General features: G+C 35.8%; 1 protein-coding gene across 1 annotated transcript; it reads left to right on the top strand.

The window, feature by feature from the left end:
• The first annotated feature begins 7,249 nt into the window (after nucleotides 1-7,249).
• On the top strand, nucleotides 7,250-9,132 carry LOC138891420 (uncharacterized). Its single transcript, XM_070188589.1, has 2 exons — nucleotides 7,250-7,516; nucleotides 8,912-9,132. Exons 1-2 carry the CDS (start codon nucleotides 7,291-7,293, stop codon nucleotides 9,115-9,117), a joined length of 432 nt encoding a protein of 143 aa, XP_070044690.1. The 5' UTR covers nucleotides 7,250-7,290; the 3' UTR covers nucleotides 9,118-9,132.
• Nucleotides 9,133-15,666: the final 6,534 nt, after the last annotated feature.

Genomic DNA, 15,666 nt, shown 5'->3' with positions numbered 1-15,666 from the left:
TGCACAACTTTCAACCTTGGTTAGGCCCCTGGGCTTTGGTCTGGTGGTAAGAACACAATGCACGGTGTAGGTTCAGTGCACGGCATGAGTTTGAATCTTGTTGAAGATAAAATTCTGGCATTTAAGTGAAGAAAGGTAGAGAGGCGGATTCATATTTATCGAGTTTCGAACCATGTGCCGTTTGCTTTCAACGGTTTCTCGGTTGTAAAAATAATTTCAACCTTGGTTTGTTGGCGTTGAAGTTGCGGTGGTTTGCCTTGGGGCATTTCTCCCTTGACATCATTAATAATGCACGTCTTTTTTTGGTAACTAATAATACATGTACTTTCCTTCAAATACTAAGTGATTTTTTCCACCTGATATCTCTACCGGTGAGAAGTAATAGATATTCGTTGGGATAATTGAGGTGCTTAAAATGATTGGAAATCTATTTATATATAACAGTCTTAGGATATGCGCATTGCGCGTGTACCCTATCTTAATAAGTATAAAACTTTGAAAAAATTATTAATATACTATTAAACTATGTACACCTAACGTGCAATTATTATCATTTTGGAAGTATTTTTAGAATTTTATTTTGAGTTAAAGAGAATAATAATTATGAATATTGAGGTAATTTTTATCTAATAACCCTAAAGGTTGAGGGGGTTAGCGGAGTTTACGATGAATAGAAAAATAATATTCGAGTAAGAAGGTAGTACAAATATAATATGACAATGTATTATAGTTCATATATATAGTTCAACGATAAAATGGAAGGAATTATTGTTAATTATTTCTTTAAAATCAATTAATTGTATCTAAGATCTTAATATTAAGGAACTTAAAATTAATCAAAATTTTAATTATAATTAATATTAAAGTCCTAAATATTTAAATTTCCTACATAGTTTAAATATGAAAAAGGATAATAACCAAAATTTTAATTGATTTTAAAGATCTAAAATATTACTCAGACAACAAAAAGTTTATAATTTTTCGTTTAATGTAAACTTTACTCTAAAGAGTTTAAAAGTCAAGTAGAATTTTTAATTTTATATAAGTTTTGGCTCATACGTAGCATACCAAGTCTTATAGACAACTAATGAACTTTGTGGCAAGAAATATATTTTTATTCCTTTTTTATGTATAACTCGTGTATATGGAGATTTAATTCCTTTCTGGGTAGTATTACTCCTTTGCCTGTTAAACGAATATTAATGTAAAATCTTAGTCCACTTGGAGTCCTAAATTGTAACAACTTGGTCGGTCGTTTTGAGTATTTTAGCCCCGATTCCCTATTTATTGCCTCTTCTATGTTATATTGTGATTATGTGACTTGCCGGGATATTTGGTTTTGGTTTCGGGTGAGTTTCGAAGTGAAATGGGACACATAGTGCATAAGTTGGAGGTTTAAGTTGTAAGAGTTGACCGTAGTTTGACTTTTGTGTAGACGACTCCGGAATGGAGTTTTATCGGTTCCAATAGCTCCGTATGGTGATTTTGGACTTAGGAGCATGTTTGGATTTTGATTTGGAGGTCCGTAGAATGTTTCGGCGTGAATTGGCGAAAGTTAGAAAATTGAAGGTTTGGAAGGTTGGAGAGTTTGATCAGGAGTTGACTTTATTGATATTGGGGTCGGATTTCGATTCCGGAAATTGGAATAGGTTTGTCATGTCATTTATGACTTATGTGCAAAATTTGAAGTCAACTGGAGTTATTTTGGTATGAATCGACATTAGTTTTGAAATTCGAAAGTTCATTAGGCTTGAATCGATGCGCGATTCGTGGTTCTAGTGTTGTTTGATGAGATTTGACGTTTCGAACGAGTTCGTATGATGTTTTAGGACTTGTTGGTGTGTTTGGTTGAGGTCCAGGGGGTCTCGGGTGTGATACATACCATGTTCGGTGCATTTCGAAACTTGAAGACTTATGATTTTTGCTGGTGCTGGTTTCCTTGTACGCGTTCGCAAGAGAGGTCTCGCGTTCGCGGAGAGTATTTTGTGCGAGTGAGGATTTTTCCTTCGCGTTCGCGAAGAGCGCAACACGTTCGCGAAGGTCTGGGAAAGTTGTGCACCGCGATCGCGATGGGGAGCTCGCGTTCGCGTAGAAGGTAGAGGCATGCTTGGGCACCAGGCCCTTAGCCTTCGCGTTCGCGGCCAGGGGGACACATTCGCATAGGCAGAGCTCTGCGAAGCATCACGTTCGTGAGGGAGACTACGCATTCTCTTAAGAGTAGATCTGGGCAGCAGAGTTTTGTGCCTTGCGAACGTGAGGCACTTTCCGCGTTTGCGAAAGAGGACGTCTGGGCTGAATGTAAAATATCAAAAATGAGGGTTAGAGTTATTTTTCATAATTTGACTTTGGGAGTTCAAGGTAGAGTTTCTTGGAGGCATTTTCAAAGAAGTGATTGGGGGTAGATGATTCTAACTCGGATTTGGTTAAAGTGCATGAATATATCATTATTTTCATCATTTAATTAGTGTTTTGGGTTAAAAAATTGGGGAACAATTATAGAAACTTCATAGGCTTTAATTTGAGGATTTGAAGGCCGCGTTGTGATCGGATTTGAGTATTTTGGTATGGTTGGCCTCGTGGTCGAATAGGTGTTCGGATTTTGTAATTTTGGTAGGGTTCCGCCCGGATTGATCTTTTAAGTTGACTTTTTATTTCTTTGCAAAGATCGTAACTTTATGATTCGAAATAGTTTATTATAGCTTATATTTATGGTATGAAGTTGTTTTGGCTATATTCGAGCCGTTGGGAGTTGGATAATCGAGGAAAAGTCCTACTAGTGGATTGAGTTATCGTGTTTTGAGGTAAGTGTCTTGCCTAATCTTGTGTGGGGGAATTACCCCTTAGGATTGGTGTTGTTTTGTGATAATTGTAACATGTGGAGGCCGTGTACGCACGGTGAGAAGTGTGTACACAGGCTAAATGTGAAAATTTACCGGTTTTAGCTATGTAGATTCCTTTCATGCCTTAATTAAGTTATCTTAACATATTATTTTCATCATCATTGGTCTATTTCACTTGCTCTATTTGTCTTAGCTCTTATTTGTTAATTGCACTACGTGTTTAGTTGACGTTCTTGTTTCCTTTATTTCATATTCATTATTTAACCGTTGAATTCTTACTTGAAATTGTTGTTCTTAGAATATCTTGTTGTTGAAATTGGTATTGAGTTATAAAGGCCGTGATTCACATTGAGGCAAAGTGTTAAGTTGTGAAATACTATTCTTGTTGAGTTATTCACTACCGGTTATTATTGTTGAGACTCTTGTGTATATTGTGGTTGAGCCATAGGCTATTTATTGTGAAAACACTGTTGTTGTTGGTTTCTTTGGAAAGTTGTGATATTGGGCACTTGAGGTGCGAGTTGTGATACGTTGTGATATTGATACGCATGCGGTGTGATAAGGCGGGCTTGATACGCGTGGCTAGTAGGGGAACTACTAGAAGCCATGCAGTGTGATAAGGTGGGCTAAAACGCGGGAATCTATTTCGAGAAAATAATTTTCAAAACTAAATGCAAGGCTCCCGCGCTGGTATAAGGAGAAATTGTGAATTATTCTTGTGATTTGAGACTTGAGGCGGTACCTTGGTAGTGATTTTTGTTGGTATTTCTCTGTTATTTCACTTGTGTTTAGTTGCTTTGTTTCCTTGACATAACACTCGTTGTTTTCTTTCGTGATGCATTAATTGCTTAGTTCTGTGTAGTAAAATTTGGCATATTCCTTACTTGATTCATTTCCATTATTATTATTATTGCACTATTAAATTGCTCGTTCTGTCTCTTATTTATTCTAGTAGGGTCTTGACCTGACCTCGTCACTACTCTACCGAGATTAGGCTTGACACTTACTGGGTACCGTTGTGGTGTATTCATGCTACGCTTCTGCACATCTTTTTGTGCAGATCCAGGTACCTCCTACCAGCACAAGTATTAGCAAGAGCTCAGCTGCGGAGATTTCAAGGTATATCTGCCAACGTTTGCAGGCCTCAGAGTCCCCCTCTACCTAGACTACTCTATTTTCCTTCTCCTTTTATAGATATTGATGTATAGGATTATGCAGTAATATTATTTAGAACTTGTGACTTGTATTCGCCGGGTCTTGGGAGTTATCTATCTTGAGTTGCAGAGTTTATTTTATATAGTTGCTGAGTTTTGCGACTTTAATTATTACTTCAGTTATTTCTAATTGAATGTTAGGCTTACCTAGTCTTAGAGACTAGGTGCCATCACGACATCCTACAAAGGAAAATTGGGGTCATGACATAAATATTAGGACTTTATGCATAGTTTAAATAAAGAAAATTTAGATAAACAAAATTTACTTGATTTTAAAGTCCCTAAATCTGTATCTATATTATATTAAAAGTACGAAGTCCCTTAGCGAAATAAAAAAGATTTAGATAAACAAAATTTTCCTTCTTAAAATATATTTTTAAAGGGTAAAAAAGGCGAACGCCATTTCGCTAATGAGTTTCGTGCTTTTAATATAGTACTAGTTTCAATATACCTGTGTTGCACGTGCGTATAATGTCTATCAATTAAAAATAGACACATTTACGTTAACATAAAATGCAATATTTGTTTAAATGTAAAAATAAGTTTTCTCATAGTAATTGTATTAAATATCTTCTGAATATACATAGATGATGAATTTAGTTAAATTAGTTGTACATTATTTTGTAATTATACCTATCTTTAATATGATTTATAAATATGTTAAAGTCTATCTCACATGACATCTCTTTATGAATACATTTTGGCTTCTACTATTTCATCCTTATTTCTTAAAGTTTGTATTTAACCAATTTAATTTTTAATACTACAATTGATTTTATTTTATATTCAAATTTCTTTTATCGCTAATTTTACCTATATGATGAATTTATAAAGAAAAAAAAATTAGATTATCTTTCTAGTCACTTAATTCAAATCCGAGGAAAAAAAAGTCAATTCAAATAATTAATTATCTTTTTTAATCACTAATAGAAATAATTTATTTTTTGAGGATTTAAATTATTAATATTATCTCATAGGCATAAAATAAATATTTAATTATAACTATATATTTATCCGCAATTGTTTTTTGTCAAATGATAAAAAAATTAAACTTTTGCACTTTATGTTTGTCGTAACGTTAGTAAATGACTTTTGTTAATCACTTTTTTCTCTCTCTTTCTCTTGCTATTATTAAATTTTTCGTAATTATTTTTTCTAATTAAGTTTTAAAATCTATATTAATATTTATATTTAATTAATTATTTATCGAAGAATAAAATTAATAGCCAATGGAACAATATCACATGGAATACTCATAGCATTTATAGGTTAATTACTGATTTGTTTACATCATAATTGTTCACCTAAAATTTAGCATGATTATACAATTTCTTTTGAGATAAAAACGTTTAATTGTATAAAATTCATATATAAGGTAAAACATATAAATATTTGGTGTTATTTAATTATACTTTAATTTTAAAATTCATATAAAATAGAACCTTAATAATTTTGAAGTCCTAAATATAAGGATCTCTTGCTTAATTCAAATAAGGAAATGTATAATAAGTAATAAATCTTATTTCATTTCAAACTCCTAAATATTATGTAGAAGAATAATCAAATGACTATTTTGTCTAGTGTGAATTTTATTTTAAAAGGGTAAAAAAAGCGAACGACATTTCGCTAAAGGCCTTCGTGATTTTAATATAGTATAGATAGGAGAGGCAAAGAAATATTATGATGACAAGTGAAATAACATTGAATTGACACATGTAAAATTTTGGACAATTCTCCAACTTTGTTGGAGTTTCAAATTTATTTTAAAAAAAATGTAAAGTACACGTTTTGTTTTCCAGAATTTTTAAAATTTTCAAACAATAACTGATTTGGAGAGGCACAATTAAAGGACACGTTTTTCCCTTTCTAAACAAGAAAATTTATTTATATTATTATTTATAAATTGCATATTTGAATACCACTTTCCCTAAATTGCAAAACCTAAAATTGTCCCATGATTGAAACTCACGACATCCACTTCCATTATCCTCACGATTGAAACTCACGACATTTGCTTCCATTATACTCGGTAACCATATGCAAATACTCAAACTCAAGAAAGGTTGGCTGTCACGATCCAAAACTCGACCTATCGTAATGGCGCCTGTCATGATACTAGGCAAGCCGACAACTCAGACATACCAACACTTTCACACTTTCACATTTAAATTATACTAAAACAGGTTTAAATAAGTACAAATCTAAAAAAAATGATAAAAACCGTCACAACTCGATACAAAAGTTTTCCAAAATCAGGGTGTCACTGAGTACATGAGCATCTATACAATACTAAGATTGATACACTGTCTAAGAAATGTAGATACTGAATAAGTAAACTCAGAGATAGGGGAGGAGAGTCAAGGTCTGCGGACGCCAGGGCAGCTACCTCGATAATCTTCGAATGACTGAACTCTGAGAATCAGCAACTACCGTGCCCGGAAATACCTGGATCTGCACACGAAATGCAGGGTGTAGCGTAGGGGTGGGCATATATCGGTTAGAACCGAAACAACTGACCGAACCGAAAATATTTTTATTTCGGTTTCGGTTATTCGGTCTTTTCGGTCGGTTTCAATTTTAAAATTTTAAAATTCAGTTTTTCGGTTCGGTCATCGGTTATTGATTTATTTTGTTCGGTTAACCGAAAAACCGAATTATTAGCAAATAGATTCTTTAAACTATATATAGGCTAAGCCCAATATGACAAATACTATACCCAATTTTAAGGTCCATTAAAGACGGCCCACTCTTAACAAATACTAGGCCCACACTTAAAGACTTTTAAGCTTGTCATCAGCTTTTGCTTTTCCCATTCCTAAGATTTTCCCAAATACGCATACGCTAGGGTTCTTTTTCTTCAAACTTCTCTCTCTAGTCTCTATCACCATTGATACACTGGTGTGCTTGTGCCGGTAAGTTTAATTTTTGTTATATTTCTCTCATTGCTTCTTTTTTGTTCTCTATCCTCGCCGATCTTCTCTTCTTTCTCTCGTTTTAGTAAATTTTGTCTTCTTTTTTTCTGCTAAAAATTAGTAGTTAAAGACTTAAAGGCGCATGTATATTGTTGAAATAAGTCTTGACTCTTGAATTTGATGTCCATTTTTTGTCTCCTTGCTCGGTTATTATTTATGTTTCCTCATTTAATTTTGTGCTTGTTTCTGTCTCATCCTCTAACTTCCTTTTTTGCATTATTATAGCTCAGTATTTTATTGTTCTGCTTGTATTCGTTTTCGTAGATGGAAGAAAATGGAAGTAGGGTAAGTGAAGCCTACGAAGGTGGGGGTTCAAATGATAGCATACCTAACACTGAATGTCTCAGTCTTGATGAAGCTCCAAAGAAAAGGAAAGTCATGCAACCTAGATCTGATGCTTGGAACCATTTTGAGAAGTATGATGATCCTAGTGGAGCTAAAAGAGCAAAATGTAAGTATTGTGAAAAAACTTATGCAGCTGCTACGAAAGGTAATGGTACTACATCAATGAACAATCATCTCACTAAGTGTCCCAAAATGCCCCGTAAAATAGAAAATAGTCAAACACAACTAAGTTTTCTACTAGCTTCAAATGGGCCAAATGAAGGGGTGCTTACCACTTGAAATTTTGATCAAGCACTTAGTAGGAGAGCTTTAGCTCAAATGATAATTTTGGATGAACTGCCATTTAGTTTTGTTGAAAAGGAAGGATTTAAGAAGTTTATAGGAGTCACAATACCTCAATTTCAAATTCCTTCTCATAGAACATTGACAAGAGATTGTTATGAACTTTATTGTGAACAAAGACAAAGTTTGAAGAAGTCCTTCAATGAAGCACGTCCAAAATTCTGTCTTACAACAGATACTTGGACTTCTATACAAAGAATAAACTGTATGTGTCTTACTGCTCACTTTATTGACAACGATTGAAAATTGCATAAAAGGATAATAAACTTTTGTCCTATCTCTAGTCATAAGGGTGATGATATGGCGGCGGTTATTACTAATTGCTTGCTTGATTGGGGTTTGGAAAATGTATTTACTATAACAGTAGATAATGCTAGTTCCAATGATGTCACAGTAAGAGAAGTGTCTAAACAATTGACTACTTGGGGAACTAATATAATGAATGGTAAACATCTGCATGTTAGATGTATGGCTCACATACTTAATCTCATTGTACAAGATGGGTTGAAAGAAATTGGTGTTTCTATCAAGAGAGTTAGATAAGCTGTGAGATACATTAGACTATCTCCCGCTAGGATTAGAAAGTTTAAAGAATGTTGTGAATCTCAAAAGTTAACTTCTAAGAGAACATTATGCTTAGATGTTTCTACTCGATGGAACTCTACATACATGATGTTAGACACAGCACAACAATTTGAGCTTGCCTTTGACAAATATAGTTTCTTTGATACTGGATTGTTGCATCATCTTCGTACCTATGTATGTGAAGATGGAACTAGTGCAGGTGATCTCACAAGTGCTGACTGGGATAATGTGAGAATAATGGAAAAATTTCTTGAAGCTTTTTATTTACTTACTTTGAGGGTCTCTGGTTCTATTTATGTCACTTCCAATGTATATTTTGTTGAAATTTGTGAGCTTGATCTTATTTTGAAAGAGTGGATGGAACATGAAGATGCTAGTTTGAAAGAAATGGCAAAAAAAATGAAAGAAAAATTTGTCAAGTATTGGGGTGAACCTGAAAAAATGAACAATATGATCTTTATTGCATCAATTTTGGATCCCCGTAACAAGCTTGACTATGTTCCTTTTGCAATTGTGAGGATGTTTGGAGAAAAAGAAGGGAAGAAATTGATTTTAGAAGTGAAAAATTATATGGATTCTTTGTTTGATTATTATGTAAAGAAAAATTCAAAAGGATCTACATCTGCTTCATCTGGAAATACAACAGCTACCGTGAGTGGTTATGGTAGCTTTTTGAAAAGAGGAACAATGAGAACGAAATTGAAATTTGAGAAACATAAGGAAGTGACAGGAGGCTTAGGTGCTAAATCAGAGTTAGATAGATATCTTGCTGAAGATATTGAGCCCGAAACAGATGAGTTTAAAATCTTAAAGTGGTGAAAAATCAATGAGCCTAGATTTTCCATTCTTGCGGAGATGGCTCTTGATGTGTTAGCCATTCCTATTTCAAGTGTTGCATCAGAATGTGCATTCAGTACTGGAGGTCGCATTCTTGACTCGTTTAGGAGTTCGTTGACGCCTAAACTGGTGCAATCTCTTATTTGTCTTCAAGATTGGCTTAGAAGTGAACCTATTCCTATTAAAGTTGAGGAAGACTTGGAGTATTTAGAACAACTAGAACTTGGTAATTATTTTGTGTTTTGCATTTATTATATTACAAATAGTTTACTTAACACTGATGCATGACAAAGTTTTCTTCAATATTTTCCTTAGATTTGGCAAATTGTGCAAAAGATTCAACTATTATTGACATATAGTTGCAACCTGTGGTATGTGTGGTAAGTTGATAACCTTCTGTATATTTGATGATATAACATTGATATACTTTATTATAAATCAATTGTGTTTTTGACTTATACTTATGTCTTTTTTGCAAAGGTTTGATCATGGCGCCTAAATGGAACTTACAGATTATGTATCATTTTCATAAATGCTTAGATCAACAAGTAAATAGACAAGTAGTAAATAGACAAGTGATGCTGCAGTAATAACTTACTAGTGAGCTCTTTTGGTAGACAAGCTGATGCTGCAGTAGTACTTAATGTAGTTATTTTATTGATTTTGAGACTTCAGCAACATGAAAACTTTCTAACTTCTCGATTTCTCTTTTGGTTATGTAATATTGCTTGTACTAAACAGTGATTTCATACTAGCTGCTCAAGCTAACTTTTGGATATAATGAATGAAGTTTATGTGCAAATTATCACATTGGCATATTTCTAGGTTTTTGGCAGCAAAGCAGCATAGATTCTGGATTTTTTGTTCTCTCATGGCTGAATATTGGACATATGCTGCTGCATATTGAATTTGATATGGGTATTTTATTTCTTGATTATGTGCAAATTATCACATTGGCATGTGATTTTATAAATAAACTAGATGGCTGCTGCTTTTCGAGCTCCTGTTGGTGGTCTGCTGTTCGCTCTAGAAGAAATGGCATCTTGATATATTTTAAAAAATGTACATGCTTTTATTTGATTCTTGGTAGACCAAAAGGTTTTTGGGAGATAATAGTCCTTATCGTTATATTTGTGTTACTAAGATTATAGTATATTTTCTCTACAAATCAGATTTTTTTAATCAAGAATACTCCTGAGCAACACAAATCAGATTTATATAAATAAAAGAACAGATTTATGATTTATCACATTCAAGCAACACAAGTAGTCCGAAATTTTGAAAAAAATCAACAAATTAGTCAGTCCAATTAATACGTAGAAGAAGCCCAATATGATATTGTTCAAACCGAAAACCGAACCGAAATAAACCGAACCGAAATTAGAAAACCGAACTAAACCGAACTTATTTCAGTTCGGTTTCGGTTAATACTTTTACAAAACCGAAAACCAAATAATCGAACCGAATTTCTTCAAACCAAACTGAACCGACCGAATGCCCACCCCTAGTGTAGCGTGAGTACAACCAACTTAATAAGTAACAAATCTAACCTTTGGACTGAAAGTAGTGACATGCTCGAATATTACAGCCCACATACATAATTAACAGTACAGAAATTTACGAAAAATATGACAGTAATATCTCAGAAAATCATAATCTACAAGTAACGGTACAAGAATTTAGACATGCATCTAGGTTTAGCAATTAAACTCAGAACGGATAAAATATATCAAGTCTGAATGATACGAGGAATATGACATCTATATATCCACATGCCAATATGCGTATCGTATGTGATGCAACACAATGCAAGCCGCGCGTACTCACACTCTCAGACTACTCAATCTGATTGCCTTAATTCTCACTCATCACACTCAATCACTCAGTACTGTACAGGGCAGATCCAGCCCAAATGCAAATAAATCCAGGGCAGATCCAACCCAATGCAAATAAATCCAGGGCAGATCCAGCCTAATGCAAATGAATCAATAGCAACTGTGCTCATTGTGGGTGTGCAAACTCCGGAGGGGCAGATCTATCCCAAGCGCTATAATAAGCCAAATTCTAGCATGAGTCAATAAAGCCTGCTGCGACGTGCAGCTTGATCCCATAAATATCACTCACAACAGGCCCTCGACCTCACTCAATCATCAATCTCTCCAGTCTCTCGGGCTCACAACACTCATGCTAAGCAACCCTAATCAATGATACAAGATGTGACAATATACAATAACTGCGACCGAGATATGATATGTAATGATAAATGCAACTGAGTACATAACTGCAATTAAGCAAATAACTCAACAACAAATAACGACCACTGTGGATCCCAATAGTACCAGCATATACCCTAAACATGTTTTCTAGCATAAATCACAACTCAAGTGCTCTAACACATATAGTACATTAATAATGTTCAGATAAGATAGTTACACAGTTTCATGAAATCGACTAAATTACAATTACTACGGTGCACGCCCACACACTCTTCACCTAGCATGCGCGTCACCTCAACACCAATCACATAACATGTAATTCTGGGTTTCATACCCCCAGAACCAAGTTTAGAAATATTACTTACCTCAAACCGTGCAAATCCCCACTCCAACAATCCCTTGCCTCGCGAATCGGCCTCTGAATGCCTCGAATCTAGCCAAAAATAATTCGATACAATCAAAACGAGCTAAAGGAATCAATTCCATAAGAAAATATTAAGTTCTTAATCGAAATTCAAAAAGTTAGCTCAAAAGTCGACCCTTGGGCCCACGTCTCGGAATCCGATAAAAGTTACAAAATTCGGAAGCCCATTCAATTCCGACACCAATTCGTCACTCAAATCTCCCAAATTAACTCTCCAAATCCCTAGCCTCAAACTCCCAAAATTTCACCTCAAACTCCTACGACCAATTCCATCGCAGGTGCGATCGCACCAGACCTGGTGCACATCATCAATCCTTCAATTCCAAACTTCGATCCGTTAACCATTCGAAAATCTATCCAAGGCTCCCAGGACCTCAAACAAACACACCAACAAGTCCTAAAACACGATACGAACTTAGCCGAGGCCTCAAATCACATCAAACAAAATCAAAAACATGAATCGCACCTCAATTCAAGCCTAACGAAAACTAACAAATTTCAACTTATGCAATCGATGTCGAAACCTATCAAATCAAGTCCGATTGACCACAAATTTTGCACACAAGTCATAAATGATACAACGGACCTACTTCAACTCTCGGAACAAAAATCCGAGCCGGGTAACCACAAGGTCAACTTTCGGTTAAACTTCTCAATTTCCAAAACTTCCAATTTTTCAACTTTCGCCATTTCAAGCTTAAATCATTTACGGACCTCCAAATCACTATTCGGACACACTCCTATGTATGAAATCATCCAACGGAGCTATCAGAATCATCAAAACTCCATTCCGGAGCCATTTACACACAAGTCAACATTCGGTCAACCCTTTCAACTTAAGTTTCCAAACTTGAGACTAAGTGTCTCAACTCATTCCGGAACATCCACGGAATGGAACCAAGTACCCCGACAAGTCACATATCAACTAAGAAGCATAAAGTGAGCAGTAAATGGGGGAACAGGGCTACAACACTCAAAATGACCTCCCGGGTCATTACATTCTCCCACTCTTAAACATACGTTCGTCCTCGAACGGATCTAGAAACGTACCTGGAGTCTCAAATAGGCGTGGATATCTGCTTCGCATCTCCCGCTCGGTCTCCCAAGTAGCCTCCTCAACTGGATGACCTCTCCACTGCACCTTCGCTGAAGCTATGTTCTTTGATCTCAACTTTCGAACCTTCCGATCCAAAATGGCCACCGACTCCACATCATAAGTCAAATCACCATCGAACTGAACCGTGCTGAAATCCAAAACATGAGACCGATCACCTACATACTTTCGGAGCATAGAAACATAAAATACTGGATGAACACTCGACAAACTAGGAAGCAAGACAAGCTTGTAAGCCACCTCTCCAATCCTCTGAAGCACCTTAAATAACCTAATATACCGAGGTCTCAACTTTCCCTTCTTCCCTAACCTCATAACACCCTTCATGGGTGAAACTTTGAGCAGTACCTTCTCCCCAACCATGTAAGCAACATCACAAACCTTCCGATCGGCGTAACTCTTCTGTCTAGACTGCGCCGTGCGAAGCCGATCCTACATCAATTTAACCTTTCCAAATCATCCTAAGCCAAGTCAGTACCCAATAGCCTAGCCTCGGCCGGCTCAAACCACCCTACCGAAGACCGACACTGTCTCCCATATAAAGCCTCATTCGGATCCATCTGAATGCTCGATTTGTAGCTATTGTTATAGGCAAACTCTGCAAGCGGCAAAAACTGATCCCATGAACCCCCGAAATCTATGACATAAGCGCGTAGCAAATCCTCCAATATCTGAATAGTGCGCTCGGAGTCCGTCTGAGGGTGGAATGCTGTACTCAACTCAATCTGGGTGCCCAACTCTCGTTGCACTGCTCTCCAAAATTAAGATATAAACTGCGTGCCACGATCTGAAATGATGGACACCAGCACACCATGAAGGCGAACAATCTCGCGGATGTAGATCTCAGCCAACTTCTTCGAAGAAAAAGTAGTCCCAATTGGAATGAAATGCGCAGACTTGGTCAACCGATCAACAATCACCCAAATAGCATCAAACTTTCTCGAAATCCGTGGGAGCCCAACTACAAAATCCATGGTGATACACTCTCATTTATACTCCGGAATCTCAAGCTTCTGAAGCAATCCGCCCGGTCTCTGATGCTCATACTTCACCTGCTGACAATTTAGGCACCGAGCTACAAACCCCACTATATCCTTCTTCACCCTCCTCCACCAATAATGCTGCCTCAAGTCCTGGTACATCTTCGCGGCACCCGGATGGATGGAATATTGCGAACTTTGGGCCTCCTCAAGGATCAACTCACGTATCCCATCTATATTAGGAACAAAAGTCCGACCATGCATACTTAACACCCCATCATCCCCAATAGTAACATCCTTGGCATCACCGTGCTGAACCGTGTCCTCAAGGACAAGCAAATGGGGATCATCATACTAGCGCTCTATGATGCAATCATATAAAGAAGACTGAGAAACCACACAAGCTAGAACCCGGATGGGCTCCGAAACATCTAATCTCAAGAACTGGTTGGCCAAGGCCTGAACATCAACTGCAAGCAGTCTCTCACCAACATGAATAAATGCAAGTGTTACACCTCTTGTTTTCGTACATGAAAGTACGCCATAAGTAAATTGATAGAAGCTCGGAAAAGAGATGGTACATCTCGCATTTTCGTATGTTAAAGTTTCGTCGTAAGTTAATCGACATAAATTCGGGAATGGGATTATTTTGAGATTATGAGTATTATGCTATTTCAAATAAGTGACGAGTAAATTCGTGAAGGTGAGAGGGTAAGCAAATCGAAGAAAATGAATTTTGTCAAAGTTTGACATTTTGAAATAAAATACGACGCGAGCTAAAATACCCGGTATTTATGGACTAGTACCATACAAGGTACCATATGACCATGATAGTACGGTGTGTGAATTGTATTAAAAGTGAGTAGTATTTTAAGTAATTTGAGACAATTCTTAATTATGTGGATAATCGGGTAATTATTGATTTTAGTGGGGGATTAACTATTAATTAAGCAATTAAATGGATACATTTGGATAAGACTAACCCCCTCCCCAACGTGGCAGCAAACCCACTCCTAATAAATGACTCATAATGTCATTTGGTAATGTGGCAAAGTTTGAGAACCCTTTGGTTAAAATATTAGAAATAATCTATTTAATATTCTATAACTTAAAAGATATGTTTGATCTTAAAAATGGACAACTCTTTTACCAATTATAATCTTGATTCATAGACTTGCTTAAGCTCACGGGTGAAGCTCAAGAATTTCAAGAATCACCTTATTCACTACAAGACTTCTAATTCACAAAACAACGTGAATTAACATTTAGAAAAGTAGCGGATTCTGAGCAAAGAATTTCATACAAAGTTACACTGTATAATAGCAACGGGATTTGAAATTCTAAGAGAGCACAATACAATCTTTCTCACGAACATCATTCAGATTTTTTCCTACTCCGCTCCGCCGTTACGTGTTGTCGCAATAAACGGGTGTTAAAGGGATTGTCAAGAGAATCGGTTCAGGTATATTAAGGCTATACTTTCTTTATTTTCGGCATGATCTATACGGCACGAATGAAATGAGCAAATGCACAAATTCTATAAATGAATCTATTCATAGAAGTATTAGATATGTCTATGTTCTTGAATTCCCATATGTATTATTATTCTATCGTCTGTTCATGGGTCTCAAAAATACGTAAGTTGGTAAAGTTTTTTTCATGATATTAATCAGAGGCATAATGGTATTATGACGTATCAAAAAATTTTATTAATGTATTTCAGAGGCATTGCATGCATTTATACATGTACATTGACCCATGACCAGATGGCGTTATATACGCATATATTATATGTAT

This window comes from Nicotiana tomentosiformis, chromosome 11 (genome assembly GCF_000390325.3).
Source record: "Nicotiana tomentosiformis chromosome 11, ASM39032v3, whole genome shotgun sequence".
NCBI classification, from domain to species: Eukaryota; Viridiplantae; Streptophyta; class Magnoliopsida; order Solanales; family Solanaceae; genus Nicotiana; species Nicotiana tomentosiformis.
Note: the sequence above shows the minus strand (reverse complement) of the source record. Positions and strands in the feature narration are given on the sequence as shown.

Bases quoted from the DNA above. Each gene is read 5' to 3' on its own strand.
- LOC138891420 (XM_070188589.1), top strand. From the start codon at position 7,291: ATGGAAGAAAATGGAAGTAGGGTAAGTGAAGCCTACGAAGGTGGGGGT. The intron at 7,517-8,911 runs GTAATGGTACTA...AAAATTCAAAAG, and splicing joins TTATGCAGCTGCTACGAAAG to GATCTACATCTGCTTCATCT.